The sequence below is a fragment of the Cricetulus griseus genome, chromosome 2 (genome assembly GCF_003668045.3).
Source record: "Cricetulus griseus strain 17A/GY chromosome 2, alternate assembly CriGri-PICRH-1.0, whole genome shotgun sequence".
Lineage (NCBI taxonomy): Eukaryota > Metazoa > Chordata > Mammalia > Rodentia > Cricetidae > Cricetulus > Cricetulus griseus.
In genome coordinates, this window is record NC_048595.1 from 23,790,841 (window position 1) to 23,808,355 (window position 17,515).

The 17,515-nt window shown below is 52.9% G+C and overlaps 1 protein-coding gene across 1 annotated transcript in view; it reads left to right on the top strand.

The window, feature by feature from the left end:
* The window catches only part of Kiaa1522 (KIAA1522 ortholog), a 30,263-nt gene extending 12,866 nt beyond the window's left edge, over positions 1 to 17,397 (top strand). The window contains exons 2-7 of the mRNA XM_027399369.2: positions 10,790 to 10,960; positions 11,047 to 11,102; positions 11,350 to 11,470; positions 12,309 to 12,422; positions 12,507 to 15,056; positions 15,390 to 17,397. Of these exons, the coding sequence (XP_027255170.1) occupies positions 10,790 to 10,960; positions 11,047 to 11,102; positions 11,350 to 11,470; positions 12,309 to 12,422; positions 12,507 to 15,056; positions 15,390 to 15,397 (3,020 nt within the window). The 3' untranslated portion in view covers positions 15,398 to 17,397. The remainder of the gene's footprint in view (positions 1 to 10,789; positions 10,961 to 11,046; positions 11,103 to 11,349; positions 11,471 to 12,308; positions 12,423 to 12,506; positions 15,057 to 15,389) is intronic.
* The last annotated feature ends 118 nt before the right edge of the window (positions 17,398 to 17,515 follow it).

Genomic DNA, 17,515 nt, shown 5'->3' on the forward strand with positions numbered 1-17,515 from the left:
GTGAAGCTAGAAGGCTTTTTTGTGCCCGTGAAGAATGGCGTGGCATAGAATCGGGACTGGGCATGGAGGCTAGGGAGAAGTAGTTGAGGCGAAGAGGAGGAGAAGAGGTTCCGTTGTTAAGTTTCGGTGCCTTCCGTTTATTTTTTGGGGGGGCGTTGAGCTAGGGTCTCACTGTGTAGCTCTAGCTGGCATGGAACTCACTCTGTAGACCAGGCTGGCCTCAATTCACAGAGATCCACCTGCCTCTGCCTCCTGAGTGCTGGGATTAGAAACGTGGGTCAGTCCCTTTATCCTGAAGATTTAAGGTCTCTCTGTCTCATGGGTCCAGTGTAGGACTGGAGTTTGGATGCTTGCACACTATTAGTTTGTGAAAAGGGGATTGAGGAAGTGCAAGGTGGCCAGAGGGGACTGAAGAATCCAGGTCATTGGGAGCCAGAGACAGTGTTTGAAAAAAGGGAGGAGCCCACAAAACTGGTGTGTTAGGAAGATGGCTCCAGGGCCCAGGCAGGTGCAGGTAGGGCAGGTTAGTGTAGGGGGTGGGGTTATGAGAGTGGAAGCTCAGAACCTATTGCAGTAATCCAGGGGAGAGGTGATGAGGTGAGGGCTGCGACAGGGTGGGGGCTGTGGGAATGGAGGGGAGGAGGCAGAAGAATTGACAATACCTGGGATTAATTGGATGCTGGGAGCAAGGCTGTGGGATGGTGTCAGAGATGTTAATGTAGAGAAGAATTAGGCCAGTGCTAGCTCTCTTCATTAAGAGTTAACAAGAGAGAAAAACTTCTTTGCTCCATTTTACATATGGGTAAGGTAGAGCTTAGATAAGTGAAATCACTTGTGCAACGCTACAGAGTGAGGAGATAGCTAAAATGTAATTCAAACCCAAGTCTATTAGTTCATGGGTGGATGGGTTTCATGTTATAACTGGTCCACAGGTCTGAGACAAAACGTGAGCCCTGGGAGATTTGGACACTATGGTACCCACACGAGTAGGAAGCATTGTGGGAGAGGAGGGGCAGGAGTTAGGTACTGAGGCCCCCAGGGCTTAGAGAGTGAACAGAGAGGAAAGGAAGCCCAGGCCTAAGGAAGGCGAAGTCCTGCCTTGATCAAATGCCCTTGGAGGGTGGAAAAGGCCCCGGGGTGGGTAAGGCAAAGCCCCCCATCCCCCCACCCCCCAGTCGGAGCACTAAAAAGACATTGCATCTTGCTTTTTTTTGGTTTTTCAAGACAGGGTTTCTCTGTGTAACTTTGGAGCCTATCCTGGCGCTCTCTCTGGAGACCAGGCTGTCCTCGAACTCACAGAGATCCGCCTGCCTCTGTCTCCCAAGTGCTGGGATTAAAGGTGTGCACCACCACTGCCTGCCTGATCTCCCTTAATTCTTAAAACAAAATACATGCTTCTTAGGTGTCCAGCACAACTTGTCCTCCCAGGCCAGCAGGGTCCCTGGTCCTGGGCAGGTTGGGGAATGAGCATTGCAGACTGAGAGTGCAGGAGAGCCTTACCACCCTCATCTTCCAGTTCCCTTGCACTGTCCTGTCAGGCACATAAGGCCTGGTGGGAAGACCAAGGAAAGGGGCTGATGGGTCAGACTCTCTGGACTTCCTGTGTGTCTTCTTCTGGAGAGCCTGAGGTCTTCCAAGTTTCAAGACTAGGAGGAGGCAGAAGCCACTCCTTATGTCCCCTTCCTCTTTTGGGGAAGACTTGTGACCAACTGTATGGTATCTGACACTCCTGTGGAAGCACAGAGCTTCCAGATAAGGGACTTACCCAGCCCTCAGTGATCTGAGGAGTCTGATAAGCTGAACCACCTTTCATTTTTTTATGGTTTATTTTTATCTTAGGTGCACTGGTGTTTTGCTTGCATGTATGTCTGTGTGAGGGTGTTGGATCCCCTGGAACTGGAGTTCCAGACAGTTTGAGCTGCCATGTGGGTGCTGGGAATTGAACCTGTGTCCTCTAGAAGAACCATCAAAGCTCTTAATGGCCAAGACAGCTCTCCAGTCCCTGGATCACCTTTATATCCCATGTGTGATCCTCAGTGGGGACCACTGCTCCCTTCTAGGGCCAGAGTTATACATACCAAAGGGCTTTTTAGAGATTATCTCTCCCACACTACAATTGGAGAAACTGAGGCCTATACAGATAGTGATTAAGCTGCAGCTAAGGGCCCGCTAACTCGAGTGCAGGCTAGTTCTGACTTTCAGGGTTGGAGTGTGTCTGTTCTTGGGCCTGGACTGACTGCCAGATAGGGCCAGCTCACTGAGGAGAGATTCAGAGCTGATGTTAAGTGTGCTTTATCAGGCTTTATCTTAATGGTCATTAACTCCACTTGAGATTGGAGGAGAGCTCCGGAAATGGGCAGGGGCAGGAAGTGGGCAGGGGCAGTGAGCAGCTGGTTGCATGGGAAGAACCTGGTTGTGTAGCTAGTCAGAGCTAGCTCACAGAGTGACTCTCCTCTGTCTTTACTAGCCCTGTGACCTTGGGCAAGTCCCTGACCCTTGAGGTGTGCCTCAGTAGGAAGGGGCCTTCAGGATACTAGGTGCTGCCGTGTTGTGAGTGGAAAGGCCTTTTCTCTACTGCCCATGCCCGGTCAGGCGGAGGCCAGCTCTGATGCAATACTGTGTGTTTGTGTTGGGTTGCGTACCTTTCTCTTTTCGGGCAGGGTTTCATGTAGCCCAGGCTGGTCACTGTGCCCCTTTTTATGAGGGGCTGGGACTCAGACCCAGGGATTCCTGTAAGCATTCTACTAATTAAGCTACATCTCCAGTCCAATCAGCTAATTTTCTTTTTCTTTTTTTTGTGGGCAGTGCTGGATGTCAGACCCAGAGCCTCTCATCATGCTGGGCAACTGCTGTACCACTGAGCCTGTCTCTAGCTTCCTCGCCCTCTCAAATGATTAATTTACATATTTGCTGTGACTGCCTGTAGGTGTGGCGTGCTTGTAGGTCTGTTCACCAGATGTGTGCTGTGCCCCCAGAAGATCCCCTGGGGACTGCAGTTCTATGGTTGTGAGCTGCCATGTGGGTGCTGGGAATTGAACCTCAGCTCTCTGGAAGAGCAGTCAGTGCTCTTAACCACTGAGCCATCTCTCCAGCCCTCTCTTTGAGACAGGCTCAAACACACCCTAGTCCTCCTGCCTCTGTCTCAAGTGCTGAGACTATAGGTGTCGTCACCACTGCAGCTGGTGACCTTTACTGTGAGGTAGCACAGGCTACCTCAGTAAAGAGCAGCCGGAGGCGGAGACACCTAATTTATTTGTCCAAAGCCTGGAATCCGGTTTTTCTGACTCTTAGCCCTTTCCCCTACTCATTCCTGGCTCTTCTCTGGCATCCATAAAATGGGGATAACCATGGTTGGAGGGAACAAAAGAAAGGGCTTGGAAATTCAGAATTCCCTGGCCAAAGGGGCCATTATGTCATTGTTGGTAAATTCTGACCTGGGGACTCATTATGACACATACTATATTATTGTAGCTAATTCTTCCTTCACTACCGCCTGTTCCCCTAGGGCACCCTGTGGGACCGGATCCTCCCCTTCTGCTCCAGGCACTCCCTGCCCCCCAATATTTACACTAGAACCGGCCTGGCCTGTCAGCTCTGCCCGCTGAGGTGGGGCTGGACACTGGGAGAAGGGACGTAGATCTCTCATCTTCAGAGGTCAGGTGCACCTTTTTTGGTCAGGGCGGGCCTGAGGCTTTGACTATTCTTTACCCATTAACAGACTTGGAACTGCCATGGCATTCGGTGTGATTTAAATGTGGGACCCACAACTTCCTGGTAGGGTGACCTTTAGCAAGTGCAGTCTCTTCCCCTTGAGTCTCCTTGTGCCCTTTGTGAAAAAGCCAACTACACCTTGATGGGTGGTAGAAGAGAGTCCACCTGAGTTGGTTACGCCCTGTCCCTGTGTTGTCTGGCTTCCACGGGTAGAGCAGCTACTGATGCTTTTGGTTCTGCCTCTGCCTCTAATGTGTATCTGGAAGAAGCCTTCCTCTCTCCCCTCTCCCCAGCTCGTCTGCCTGGATAGAGAGGGGTTGAGGCCAAGAGCCTCTAAACACCCTGAATCCTGGCTGGAGAGGTGACAAGGGCAGAAAAGACAGAGCAGAGGGTTGGCCAGAGGGAAGGTACCAGCTCCTGAGCAAGGCCACCTGGCCAGCTGTGCCCTCCCCCTCATTCTTCTCCCCTGAGTCAGGCCTGCTCATTTGTGGGTGCGCCACCCCCGCCCCTTGCTCTGGAATGGGGCAGGTTGAGGCCTCACCCTACAGAGGATGGTGCCAAGAGAACGTGCACACATGCGCACAAGCGAACGAGGCTCTAGCGGGAGGCAGGCCCTTGTCCCTGTCTCCAGGCTCAGGAAAGCCCCTGTGTAGCAAGCACCCACACCTGCCTTCCTGTGCTTGCAGCCACTTGGCAGGCCCTGTGTGGGTCTGCAGTCCTGTAGTAGGTGAGGAGGGTGTAGGCTTGGGGGGAGGCCTGTGTAAGCTTTGTTGGTGTAGTCCTGGATGTACCCTTCTGTGGAGGTGGCCACAGGGGGATGTTCTCAGGGCACATGCCTCTGCCCCGGCCATGGGCGTGCTGTGTGCTTCCTGGTGTGCCACGCTTGATGGGACCTGGCAGGGACATCTTCTTAGATCTGGCGGCCTCCTCCCTTAGACAGGTGAGGGTGGTGGCAGCTGTGCTAGAGCCTTTACCTCGAGGTCTCTGCCCCAGGCCGCACCTCTGGCCTGTGAGACAGAAGCCTGAACTGGGATGTGGCCTTGGAAAGCTCCTTCCCTCCACTGGATCAGTTCTTTGTGGGGTGTCCCTCCCTATCAGATTCTCAGGTTGCAGAGCCCCTCCCCAAGCAAGTCGCCTATGCCTGGGGTGGCTCAGAGCAGGGTTAGGGGAGGGGGAGAGGTGTTGGAGCCACCAGATGTTATCACGTGTGAGCACCTTGGCGCTCTCTGGGGTTGCTTTTGTGACCTTGAATGCCAGCTGTGGGTCTAGGACTCTAGGCTAAAGGCACCCTACCCCAATTTATCAGGAGCCCAGCCCCCTTTTCCTGTCTAAGGGAAACTGCCCTGGACAGTAAAAGGCACAGGAACTGTCTGGAGCTTGAGAAGTCTCCTAACTCCCAAGCCTCCTGGGTCCTTGATGAGTTACTAGGAAAGTACCTGCCTTCAGGGCTGTGGAAGACCCACAGGTTTTGCTGGGAGGTGGTGCATGCTTTTGATCCCAGCAATCAGGAGGCAGAGGCAGGCAGATCTCTGAGTTACGAAGCTTGTTCCAGCACAGCCAGAGGTGTTAAAGAGAAACCCTGCCTTGAAAAAAACAAAAAACAACCACAAAAAAAAGAACAACCCCTCCAATTTATAGGGATGATGGAGTCCTGCTCTCCCCGCTCCACCCTCAAGCTGGGAGGTCAGGTTTGTAGCTGATACAGTAAGTAGAACATGACTTGGATTCAGGTGTCCGCAGTGAAAAAGGTCCTGCCACTTACGCAGTAGAGGCCGGAGTGTGCAGCTTTATAATATTTGCCCCCCGTCTCATTTCCTCATCGGTAAAATGGGATGGAAATACCTACTTTAGGCAGAGGGTGTAGCTCATTTGGTAGAGTGCTTGCTTAGCATGTAGGAATCTCTGGGTTTGTTCTCATGCAATACATAAATTGGGTGCTGTGGTACAAGTCGGTAATCCCAGCATTTGGGAGGTTGGAGGGCAGAAGTTCAAGGTCAGGTCAGAGAGATGGATCAGTGAGTGGGCAGAGTGCTTGCTGTCAGGCCCAACTATCTGTGTCTGTGTTTAGTTCCCCAGAGTCCACATGGGGGAAAGGTAGAACCAACTCTTGATGGTTACCTGTGACCTCCATCAGTGTGCACTCATACACTGAAAATGTAATAGTTAAGGTTAATTCAAGGTCATTTTTGGCTATCTAGCAAGTTTGAGGCCAGTCTGGGCTACAAAGAGCCTGTCTCAAAAGAAAAAAAAAAAGTCCCTATTTCTACTAGGTATGAGGGCACATACCTGCAATCCTAGCACTTGGGAGGCTGATGTAGGAAGATTGCCACAAGTCTGAGGCCAGCACAGGCTAATATGTATCAGGTCAGCCAGGTCTACTTTGTTGTTGAAAACAGAATAAAGTCAGGCGTTGGTAGCACACACCTTTAGTCCCAGCACTCGGGAGGCAGAGGCAGGTGGATCTCTGTGAGTTCGAGACCAGCCTGGTCTACAAGAGCTAGTTCCAGGACAGCCTCCAAAGTCACAGAGAAACCCTGTCTCGAAAAACCAAAAAAAAAAAAAAAAAAAAGAAAGAAAGAAAAACAGAATAAAAACCACGCACTTTGCATGGGTGGTGGCACAGGCCTTTAATCCCAGCACTCGGGAGGCAGAGGCAGGCGGATCTCTGTGAGTTTGAGGCCAGACTGGTCTTAGAGTGAGTTACAGGATAGCCAGGGCTACACAGAGAAACCCTGTCTCGAAAAACCAAATTAAACAAAAAATGCCTACATTTCTTGAGATTGTTGTGAAGACATAGTTGTTTCATTGCTACATACGCTGCTCCATAAATGTTCCCTCCCTCCCTCCCCCTCCCTCCCTCCCTCCCTCCCTCCCTCCCTCCCTCCCTCCCTCCCTCCTTCCTTTCCCTTCTCTCCCTTCCCCTTCCCCTTTTCTTTTCTGAGACAGGTTTCTCTGTGTAGCCCAGGCTCTCCTGGAACTCTGTAGACCAGGCTGGCCTCTGCCCCTCAAGTGCCAGGAATGAAGACATGTACCACCATTGCTTGGTTAAATGTTTGTTTTCTAGAATGAGGTTTTAGTCAGTACTTGAGTAGTCTCTGAGAGGCCAGAGTTAAATGCAGGAGGAGGAGCTGAGGGGTCTTAAAGCTTTGGAGCCACTGAATTCTTAGCTCTTCAGGGAGGGGTGCAGTGAGGGACTTGGTTGCAGCAGGACACGGTGCACAGACCCTTTAGTCTCACTCAGCTACTGTGGACTTTCTGGAGGGTCTCATAGTAACTGTCACTGCCCAGCTGAAACCTTCATTGATGTCCCAGGGTAAGGGCCAGGCAGGGGTCAGGTGATCTGGCTCCTGCCCTCCTGATTTCTCCCGGTAGCCCTCTCCCCAGCTCACTGTATTCCAGGTGTGCTGGCTCCCCTGGTTAGGGAAACCCACTACTCTACCTCAAGGCGTTTGCATTAGGCAGTGGCTGCCCTGGTTGGTGCCTCGTGATTCAGGGCTCCGCTCTTGTGTCCTTCCATTTTCTTTCTTCACATTTTTAAAAATTCTGTTTCAATGTTTATGTAAGCGAATGTTTTGCTTGCGTGTATGTATGTGCAAAATGTGTCTGGTGCTCAGAGGCCAATCAGATCCCTTGGAGCTGGAGTTACAAATGGGTGTAAACCGCCGTGGTACTGGGATTGGAACCTGTGCCCTTTGCAAGAGCAACCAGTGCTCTTAAACTCTCAGCCACCTCTTCAGCTCTTTTTTTTTTTTTTTTTTTTTTTTTTTTTTTTTTTGAGACAGGGTTTCATTTTGTAGATCAGATAGTCTAGAACTTGTGACCATGTGACTGTTATATGTAGAGGAAACAGGTGTACTTTACTACACATGGCTTGTTTCTTCATTTAATTTACTTTTGTTTTTGTTTTTGTTTTTTTTGAGACAAGGTTTCTCTGTGTAACAGTCCTGGCTGTCCTGGAACTCACTCTGTAGACCAGGTTGGCCTTGAACTCACAGAGAGCCACCTGCCTCTGCTTCTCGAGTGCTGGAATAAAAGGCGGGCGCCACCACTGCCCGGCTCATTTAATTTTTATATGTGCATATGTATCTGCTGTTGATATGCTAGTGCCTGAGGAAGATAGGAGAGGGTTTCCAGTCCTTGAGGGAGTTACAAGCAGCTTGTTATGAGCTACTCAGTATGAGCTCTGGAAACTAACTCCTCAGAAGTATCAAGCACTTGGAATCACTGAGTGGACTTTCCACTCCTGCCCCCCACCCCCAACCCCTTTTGGAGACATGTTCTTGCCATGTAGCCCAGAGTGGCCTGGAAGTCACTATGTAGCCTGAGCTGGCCTTGAATTTGCCACCGTCCTGGTTTAGCCTCCTGAGTGCTGGGATTGCAGGTGTGCACCACCAAGCCCTGCCAGATACTGACCTTGCTTTTATGAAAGGTCACAGCTTGCGTGGTAGCTCTGAATCTGCACCCAAATCTGACTTTCTTATTAACTCCTCCTTCTCTCCCTTCTCTAGCCTTCCTCTCCCCTCCCCTGCACTCCTGGCTGTTTTTCAGAACTCCACCTAAGGGTTGCTTCTGAGCTAATTCTTTGTTCTGGTGCCCGGTGAGCGCTTATTCTCGGGTTGTCAGTCGTTTGTCAGGGAAGAACTCTAGGCTGAGGGAACAGGTCTGGGCCCTGCTGTTTCTCAGCCTTTCTAACCACGTTGCTGAAGTAGGAAGAACGTTCTCAGCCAGTATGTGGCTGACCTTGTGTGAGTGGAGTGGCAGCTGCCATCAGCCGCTCTGATTCCCTGGGCATCTCTCTGCTGTCATATTATGGGTTGTATTCTGAAGCCAGCTCTGTCCCTGCCATCCTCACAGGTAGCCCTGGGCCCCTGCCTGGTTTTCCATGAGCTGAACTCTTTCCTCAGAAGATTACCTTATTCGCCAGGATGGCTGGGTCTTGGGCATGGGCACCATGCCAAGTCTGGTCTGGTGGCTCTTCCAGCTGCCATCTGGCCGCCAGGACCCTTCCCTTAGCTCCGGCACCCAAATGGTTTGACAAGAACTTGGGGGCAGAGTCAGTGACCCACAGCTAGAATTGTGTGTCTTCTCTGTGCTGCCTCCAGTCATACTCAGTAGCAAAGCACCCAGTCTCTGGGCCTCAGTTTCCCTATACCCTGCTTGGGGGTAGTGGGGTGGGGTTAGGGGATGGGCGGGATCTGTGGCAAAGGTGGGAGGAGAACCTGGAGCAGCCCCTCCCCCTCCTGCTGGAACTGTGCTGTGCCGCTGGCAGGGAGCTTGCTTTGCATCCTGGCATCTCCCGGGTCCCCTTGGGGCTGGGCTGTGTTGAAAGTGTTGTCTGGTGCTCTGGGGGCCATCTGCTGCAGACATGGTAGTGTTCCTGGGCCGACACCTCCCAGCCCCTCTTGAGGTGTTTAAGAAGGGTGAGTGGGTGTGGCTGTGGGGGGAGGGCCGGGAAGGGGTGACAGCTCTCTTTGCCAGACCCTTAGGTTAGTGGGAACCGAGGCTAGGAAGAGTGATGAGGCACGGGGATGCTGGTCCCCGGGCTGGCCGCAGTCTGAGTGTGCAGTCAGGCTTTGTCCAGCGGCTTTGTCGCTGCCTTTGTCTGAACGCTGCTTGTGATCCGGGAGGATGGACCAAGTGTTCTGACCTTGGAGTCTGCTGCCCTAGGGCCAGACTGCCTTCCTGCTGGGATAGCCACTCATTCCTGGGTATAGTTCAACATCCCAGTTTAGAGAGGACACCCCTCCTGAGTCATCTCAGGGGTGGGGAGGATATATGGGAGCAACAAGGACAGAGTACCCTGGGAAGCACACTTGGACGAGGCAGTTTTGAAGGTGGAGACCAGGTACACCTGACTTGGAGGAGCTATATAGTTTGTTGTACTTTTGGAGGGTTGGGTCCCTTTTGGGAATGCAGACTTTAGTCTGCTGTGACTGTAGGCAAACATTTCCATGTGAGCCTGTTTCTCCACTTGTAAAATCATGGGGTTTGGGGCCAGGGTGGTGCACCCAGACCTCCTGGAGCACCTCTTAGCTCTGACTTGGGCCTTCTGGGGGCAGGTCTGCTGGTGCTGAAGGGGGGAATGGCAGGTGTTTGCTGGAGACCCAGTTCCTGGGGCGGGGCCTGTTAAAGGGCTTGTTTTGTTTCTGCCCCTCTTCAGGGTACTGCCAAGGTCACATGACCCTCCCAGCGCTTTTGCTTATGTTGTGACTTTCATTTGAAGAGGGGCTGGGACTGCAAAGTGCTGACACAGCCCCCATCCCCAGGATTAGATGACTAGCCCCTCTGTGGGCAGGGCCTGTAACAGGATCCTTGTAATGGAGCCCTGGCTCCTCTGGACCTGGGGCCAGGCTAGGGCCTCTAGGAGAGCCCATACCTGGCTTGTTCCCCCAGGAGAGGCTCAGCTCCCAGTGGGAGTTGAGGGGTCTGATCCCTCTTCTCCCCTCCCCTGGCCATCCTTCCAGAGGGTAGCCATATGGGTAAGTAGGTGTCCTGGCCTATCCTTCCCTCAGGGTTTCTGAGAATCTGATTGTGACTGACAGCTCTCTAGTTTTCCATGGCATCTTCTCCTTGGACTTGGGCCAAGGGGCAGTTTGAAGAAGGTTGTTTGTTTCCCTTTAAAGTGGAGCTTCAGGTCTCAGAGACAAGAAATATGTTTTCTGTGAGCTCTGTGTGTATCAGGGGTGTCTGTGTGGAACCCTGAGTGACCCAAGGATGCAGTTTTATATGTCCTTAACTGTTTGTGTGTATGCAGAATGGTGTCACGTGTCTGTGGAAGCTGGTGTAGGTACATTTGTGGGTTTATACTTGGATGGTGTCATATGCATACATCAGTGAAGCCTGTGAATGTTGTGTGGATAGTGGACCTGTGTGTTCTGTGTGTTGACCTTGTATGGTCCCATTATATATGCATCCTTGGGTGTTGTTAATGTGTGTACATGGGGTCTGTATGTCTAGACAGTGTTGCAAGGGTAGACATTGAGTGTATGGGTGCTACATGCCTGTGTTACCGAGCTTGTGAATCTCCAGGGCACATAGGTGTTTGTGCCTCACTTACTCCTCCCTTCCATCTCATCAGGCTCTGCCAAGGCTGAGAGTGACAAAGGTCAGAGTGCAGGGCCCAGCCAGGGGCCAGGATCTGTAGTAGATGAGCACCAGGACAATGTCTTCTTCCCCAGCGGGAGACCACCTCACCTGGAAGAGCTGCACACACAGGCCCAGGAGGGGCTCCGCTCCCTACAGCACCAAGGTAACTCTCTCCTGCCCTTTCCAGTGCTGCTCCCAGCTCCTGGGGGTCAGGGGCCTAGGCCAACACACCCTTCTGGTATCTTCTAGAAAGACAGAAACTGAGCAAGGGTGGCTGGGACCATGGAGACACCCAGAGCATCCAGGTGAGCCCTGTGCCCAGCTCTGCCCTGCTCTTTCCTCCTGGCTTAGCTCTGGCATGCATGGCTTTGGGCCTCTCTGGACTGGTTTCTTCTGTATGTTGAAGAGGTAGATGAAATGACCTTTGACAGCTAGTCCAGGCTTGCTCCATCTGGTACCTGCTCAGTGCTGGGTGATATTGGGAGAATCTGTGAGGGAAAGTTCCAGTGAGAGGCCTAAGGCAGCCTGTCCAAGCTGATCTTATCCCAACAGTCCTCCCGGACGGGGCCGGATGAAGACACCATCTCCTTCTGCAGTCAAAAGTCCTACATGACCGAGAGCTCCACAGCGGAGGATGCTCTCTCCGTCCGCTCAGAGATGATCCAACGCAGAGGTGTGATGTCAACTGCTGGGAGCCATAGGCAGGGGAGAGGGGAGAGGGGTGATAGGCACGGTCATGTCCTGGAACCTTGGGCTTCCCTTTTTCCTCCTAATCCCAGGCTTAGTGATTCATTGAATTTAGGAGATGGTACCTTTTATCCTCTTGGAGGGTCATGATGGACACTGACCCAGAGCAAGCTAGTTAAGGGTTGGGGAACCTGGATTTGTGGTAACTTAGCTGCAATATGACCAGGAATATAAACCCTTCACTTCTCTGAGAGTCTGACTGAAGTTCTGCAAAAGATGAAGGATTGGCTTGGGATATAGCTCACTTAATATTGTGCTTGCCTTGTATTCGGGCATTATATAAAACAGCATGGTAGTATGCACCTATAATCCCAGCACTTGGGAAATTAGAAGTATGAGGATCAGAAATTCAGTGCCATCTTTGGCTACATAGTGAGTTAGAGGCTGGCTTAGACTGTGTGAGACTCCATCTCAAAACAGAAGCCAAAGGATTGGCTAGGGGCCGCCTCAGAGAGCATGTGTAAGACTTTGGGTTCAGTCTCCAGTAGTACCTCTTGCTCCAGACAAATCAGATGTTAAGAGCATTTACCCTATTGGAATGAATATCAAACATTTAATATTATGACATAATGTGTTCACTGAGTAATAAGAACCATCCGCTCAATGGAAAGATCATTGTTGAATTAGTAAGGGGATTTCCAGAAGTCTTAAAGAAGCCTCGCCTTGCCAGAACCCTTACTAGTACTGTGTTAGTACAGGACAGTGCGCTGTAACGTGTTCAGAGTCCTGCTCTCACTGTTTCCTCCTCCTGAACTGGCCCTTAGGCTCCACCTTCAGACCCCATGACTCATTTCCCAAATCTGGAAAGTCAGGGAGGCGACGGAGGGAGCGGAGGAGCACGGTGCTGGGGCTGCCTCAACATGTGCAGAAGGAACTTGGTGAGCCTTTGTTCAGTGGTCAGTGGTGGTGGATGGAGAGCCTGGCTAGCCCTTCTGCTGACTCCATCTCCTTGTCCGTTTCAGGCCTGCGGAATAATCGTGAGGCCCCAGGCACTCCACAGCCTCCTGGTCCACAGGATGCTGTCCGCATTCCCACAGTGGATGGTCGTCCCCCGGGCCTGGCCTTAGGGACAGGGGTCCGGGTGTCCCTGCAGGCTCTGGAGGCAGAAACAGAGGCTGGCACTGATACAGAGGCTATACTACAGCGCCATATTGACCGTGTTTACCATGATGACACACTTGTTGGTCGATCCACAGGAGCCCGGCCACCACCATTGACTCGGCCTATGTCTCTCGCAGTTCCTGGACTGACAGGAGGCGCAGGACCTCCAGAGCCACTGAGTCCAGCCATGTCTATCTCACCCCAAGCCACCTACTTGTCCAAGCTGATCCCACATGCTGTGCTACCACCCACAGTGGACGTGGTGGCTCTGGGCCGCAGCAGCCTGCGCACTCTGAGCCGCTGCAGCCTGCTGTCTGCTAGTCCAGCTTCTGTTCGCTCACTGGGCCGCTTCTCCTCAGCCTCAAGTCCACGGCCTCGCAGCCGCCATGCTTCCTCATCCAGTGACACCTGGAGCCATTCTCAATCTTCTGAGACCATTGTGTCTGATGGGTCCACTCTCTCTTCTAAGGGGGGCTCTGAGGGCCAGCCAGAGGGCTCTGTAGCTAGCAATAATGTGGTCTCCCCTCCTCCAGGGGGTAGTGGGAGGGGGTCTCCCAGTGGGGGTAGCACTGCTGAGGTCTCAGACACAGCCAGCATCCGCAGCAGTGGGCAGTTGTCTGGCAGGAGTGTGTCCCTGCGTAAGATGAAACGGCCTCCCCCGCCTCCCCGCCGGACTTACTCCCTCCATCAGCGGGGCTCAGCAGTGCCCGATGGGCCCTTAGGGCTGCCGCCCAAACCTGAACGGAAGCAGCAACCGCAGCCACCCCGGCCACCCACCACAGGTGGATCTTCAGGGGTGGCTGCAGTGCCTTGTCCACCCAGCTCAGCAGGCAGCTGGGGCTCTGGCTTGTCTCCAGGTGGCTCCAGGCGCCCCCCACGTTCCCCAGAACGGACACTTTCACCTTCCAGTGGATACTCAAGCCAAAGCGGTACCCCAACTCTTCCTCACAAGGGTCTGGCAGGTCCCCCTGCTTCCCCAGGCAAGGCTCAGCCTCCTAAACCAGATCGAGTGACATCCCTTCGGTCTCCTGGGGCCTCTGTCTCCTCCTCCCTCACATCTCTGTGTTCCTCTTCCTCAGACCCTACTCCCTCTGACCGCTCTGGTCCACAGATGTCCACCCCTGTGGGTGACAGGTTTGTCATACCTCCTCATCCTAAGGTGCCTGCCCCTTTCTCTCCACCACCTTCCAAGACCAAGAGCTCTAACCAAGCTGTCCCTGCTGTGGCTACCCCTGCTGTAGCTACCCCTGCTCTGGCTCCAGGGCCGGTTTCTACCATCAACACCAGTCCTGCATCACCTTCCATGCCTCAGACAACCCTGACTCCACCCCAGGAGTCTCCCATTGCCTCCAAAGACCAGTCACCCCCACCGTCTCCACCCCCATCTTATCACCCACCTCCACCGCCTAGTAAGAAACCTGACGTGGTTGAGGAGGTCCCACCTACTCCAGAGACGGCTGAGGAGTCCCTCCCAGATTCCAGCTGGCCACCACCACCACCACCTGCACCTGAGGAACAGGACCTGTCCATGGCTGATTTTCCCCCACCCGAGGAGGTCGTCTTTGCAGGCCTGGAGCCTGGCCCTCTGGAGCCCTGCAGCTCCCTGGCTGCCACCCCTTCCGCTGCCAGCTCTTCCCAAACCTCACCCCAGCAAATTGAAACCCCTCCACCAGCACCACCTCCACCTCCAGCTCCAGTTAGTTCTGTTTCAGAACCTCTGGCCAAGCTCCCTCAGAAGGACTCTTTGGGCAAGAACAGTGGGGCTGCCAGGGAGGATGCTGGCACACCTCTGGTCACACCCTCACTCCTGCAGATGGTACGGCTTCGCTCTGTGGGTGCTTCCACAGGGGCACCAAGTTCACCTCCAGGGTCATCAGCTCCACAGAAGCCACTTCGAAGAGCCCTGTCAGGGCGGGCCAGCCCAGTGCCTGCCCCCTCCTCTGGGCTCCATGCAGCCGTCCGACTCAAGGCCTCCAGCTTGGCTGCCACTGAGAGCCCTGGAAGTACCCTGCCCATTGGACCACCAGAGGCAGAGCCACGGTCTCCACAATCTCCTGCCTCCAAGGCCAGCTTCATCTTCTCCAAGGGCACCAAAAAACTGCAGCTTGAGCGGCCGGTGTCTCCTGAGGCCCAGGCTGACCTCCAGCGGAATCTGGTGGCTGAACTCCGGAGCATTTCAGAGCAGCGGCCATCACAGGCTCAGAAGAAGCCTTCCAAGGCTCCCCCACCTGTGGCCCGCAAGCCCTCTGTGGGAGTCCCTCCTCCCTCCCCCAGTTTTCCTAGGGCTGAGTCTCTTAGTGCTCCAGCCACCAACGGGCTCCCTCACGCTGAGGACAGGACTAAGGGGGAGCTGGCTGAGGATGGAGGTGTGCAGCTGGCTGGTACAGAGAAGATGGGCCCCCCTGGTTCAGGTACTATAGACACTGGTGTAAAATCAGTTTTCTGGGGGGTCTACCATAGAATGTTCTTGGGTCTGGCTTTGTGATGTCTGGGATAAGTGGACTTCATCTTTAAACTGGTGATAGGAAATTAGAGGAAGAGGGTTAGACGGGACACACACACTCTGGTAGCAGACATGGGCATATTCCAGTTTAGTCACATCATTTCCCATATCATGTTGTAAAATGGGTGTGTCTAGCCCAGTGTCAGTCAAGTGAGGGGATACAGAAGGGTTGGGTGAGTGTGTCTTATGCTTATTGCCAGAATCAATCTGGGAGGCTTGCTCACTGTCACTTTCCTCACAGATCCATAGAAGAGACTGGTCTGACCTTCAACTGGCACTGCTGACCCATCCCAGGAACACAATCTCTCAGGGACCCGAGCAGCTCCAAGGAAGAAAGGATACGGCACACAGCCTAAGAAAGGATGCCTGCAGCCTTAATCTCCACAGCCTTCCATGTTTATGCAAGCCTGGTGTTGCCCATCCTCCAAGTCACCCCTCCCTCATGCCTTTTCCTGAAAGGATTCACCTCCAGCAGTCTGTCAGCCTTGGCCTTAGCCTCATCTTGAAGAAGGTAGCTGGTGGGAGTGGGTGGCTGTGCCCCACCCCCACCCAAGGCCACAGAGGTGGGAGCAGAACACGTTTGTTTTGTTTCATGTTGAGAATCACGTAAATTGTAGTCCAGAATCAAAGCATTTTGCAAAGTGGCTGCCTGTGCACCCTCTAGGACTCATGAAACCACATTCCAAGAGCCGTTTACACACTGGCAGCATCAGTCCTTGGTAGCCAGCCCCAGCTGGAACCAGTCTGTCCATTCTGCCAGTCCAGTTCACTCCTTTCCTTAGTTCTTGGCAAGTCATCCCACAAGCTTCCCAGGCTGGTGGCAGGAGTGAGGCTGTGGAATTCCAAAGCACAAAAGGTACAGATGGGGCTAACTTTCCTGTGCCTCACCTTACCACCAACCACTCTCCTGCCTTCCAGTTCTGTCAGGTGCTCCTCCTTATAAGGGGGGTTCATGGATGAGGGGAGGAAGAACCAGAGGTCTGTGGGCACTGTGCACTAAGAAACCAAAAGCCAGACCAGAGTAGGAAGCCATCTGGGATCTTGGCCTGCTGGGTACCTGTCCTGTGACACTTGATTGGGTTTGGGTGGATGGGCACAGCTTCAGAGCCAGGAGCTCATGGGATGTGTCCATTTCATCTTGGCAGGGAATACTGCCAAGATGGGAGGAGAGCCTGGCAGGGCCTTACTTGGGCAGTGGGCCCAGGCCTGGCCCTCATTCTTTGTCTGACCTGTCTCTACTCTTTGGTGCATGTCCTCTGCAGCTGCCTTTCAGCCAGGTGGAGGGAGCTGAGGCTGAGCGGCAAGGATGGGAAGCCAAGGGGGTATCTCGGGCCAGATTCTTCCCTAGTCCAAGAGGGGATACCCAGTGATCCTAAGTGGGCAGTCTGGTTGCTATCCCAGATAGCAGTCTCTGCTACTGGTCTCTTCCTGGAATTTAATCATCTATTTTCTGCCTGGACCACCTCTCTAGGTAGGCCGGAGTCCCTGTCAGCGCCCATGGCTGTGCCTCCTCTAGGGCCACCTCTTCAGTTTTTCTTATTGGGGGCTTGAGCCTGGCAAGAGAGCTTGCTTTTTTTAGCCTCTCCACCACAAAGAAGAGAGTGACACACCACCCTTTCTACTGACTTTCCTATCAAGAACTGGGGAAATGGGGTGAGAGTCCAGGTCCCTTAGCCCTCTTGCTAGGATTGCTTGTTTGTCACTGTCTTTCCCGTGCTCTGTTTGATGGGGGCTGCTGCTGGGTGGATGTCACTGTCCCATGAGATGGGGAGGGAGGACAATCAATCAGTAAGCACTGTTCTGCCCCAGGATCCAGGACTGGTCAAAGCCCCATGAAACCAGGCCTGGCAGTCTGGGAGCTACTGGGGGTGGGGAAGCAGCACTCCCCATCCCCAGTGTTACTGGAGCTCTTGCCCTGACTTGGGATCTTCTCTGCTTGTTTCCCCACTGGGTGGGCCAGAGTACAAAGAAGAAAGGAGAATCTTAAGAGGGACAACCTCTCTTTGTCCTCTGGGGTAAATAAGCTTGACCCTGTGTAAACGGAGAGACCAAAAGCCTCTGATTTTTAATTTGCATAAAAACATTAGAAGAGACAAATATATATATATATATATATATTTCCTTAAATTTTTGAGTCTTTGATATGTCTATATAAACAGTTCTCTCCCCACTCCCTCTCTGAAGCTTGAGTGAGACACATGACAAAGCTGTGTTTCATTAAAAGGTATTAAATAAATGATTGAAACTTGGCTGTGACTACTCTTTTCTAGATATCGACAGCAGGAGATGTGGGGTAATATATGTAACAGGGTTTGAGGAACACACACCTCACATCATGAATCTAATCCCAAGCTGATGAACCACAAA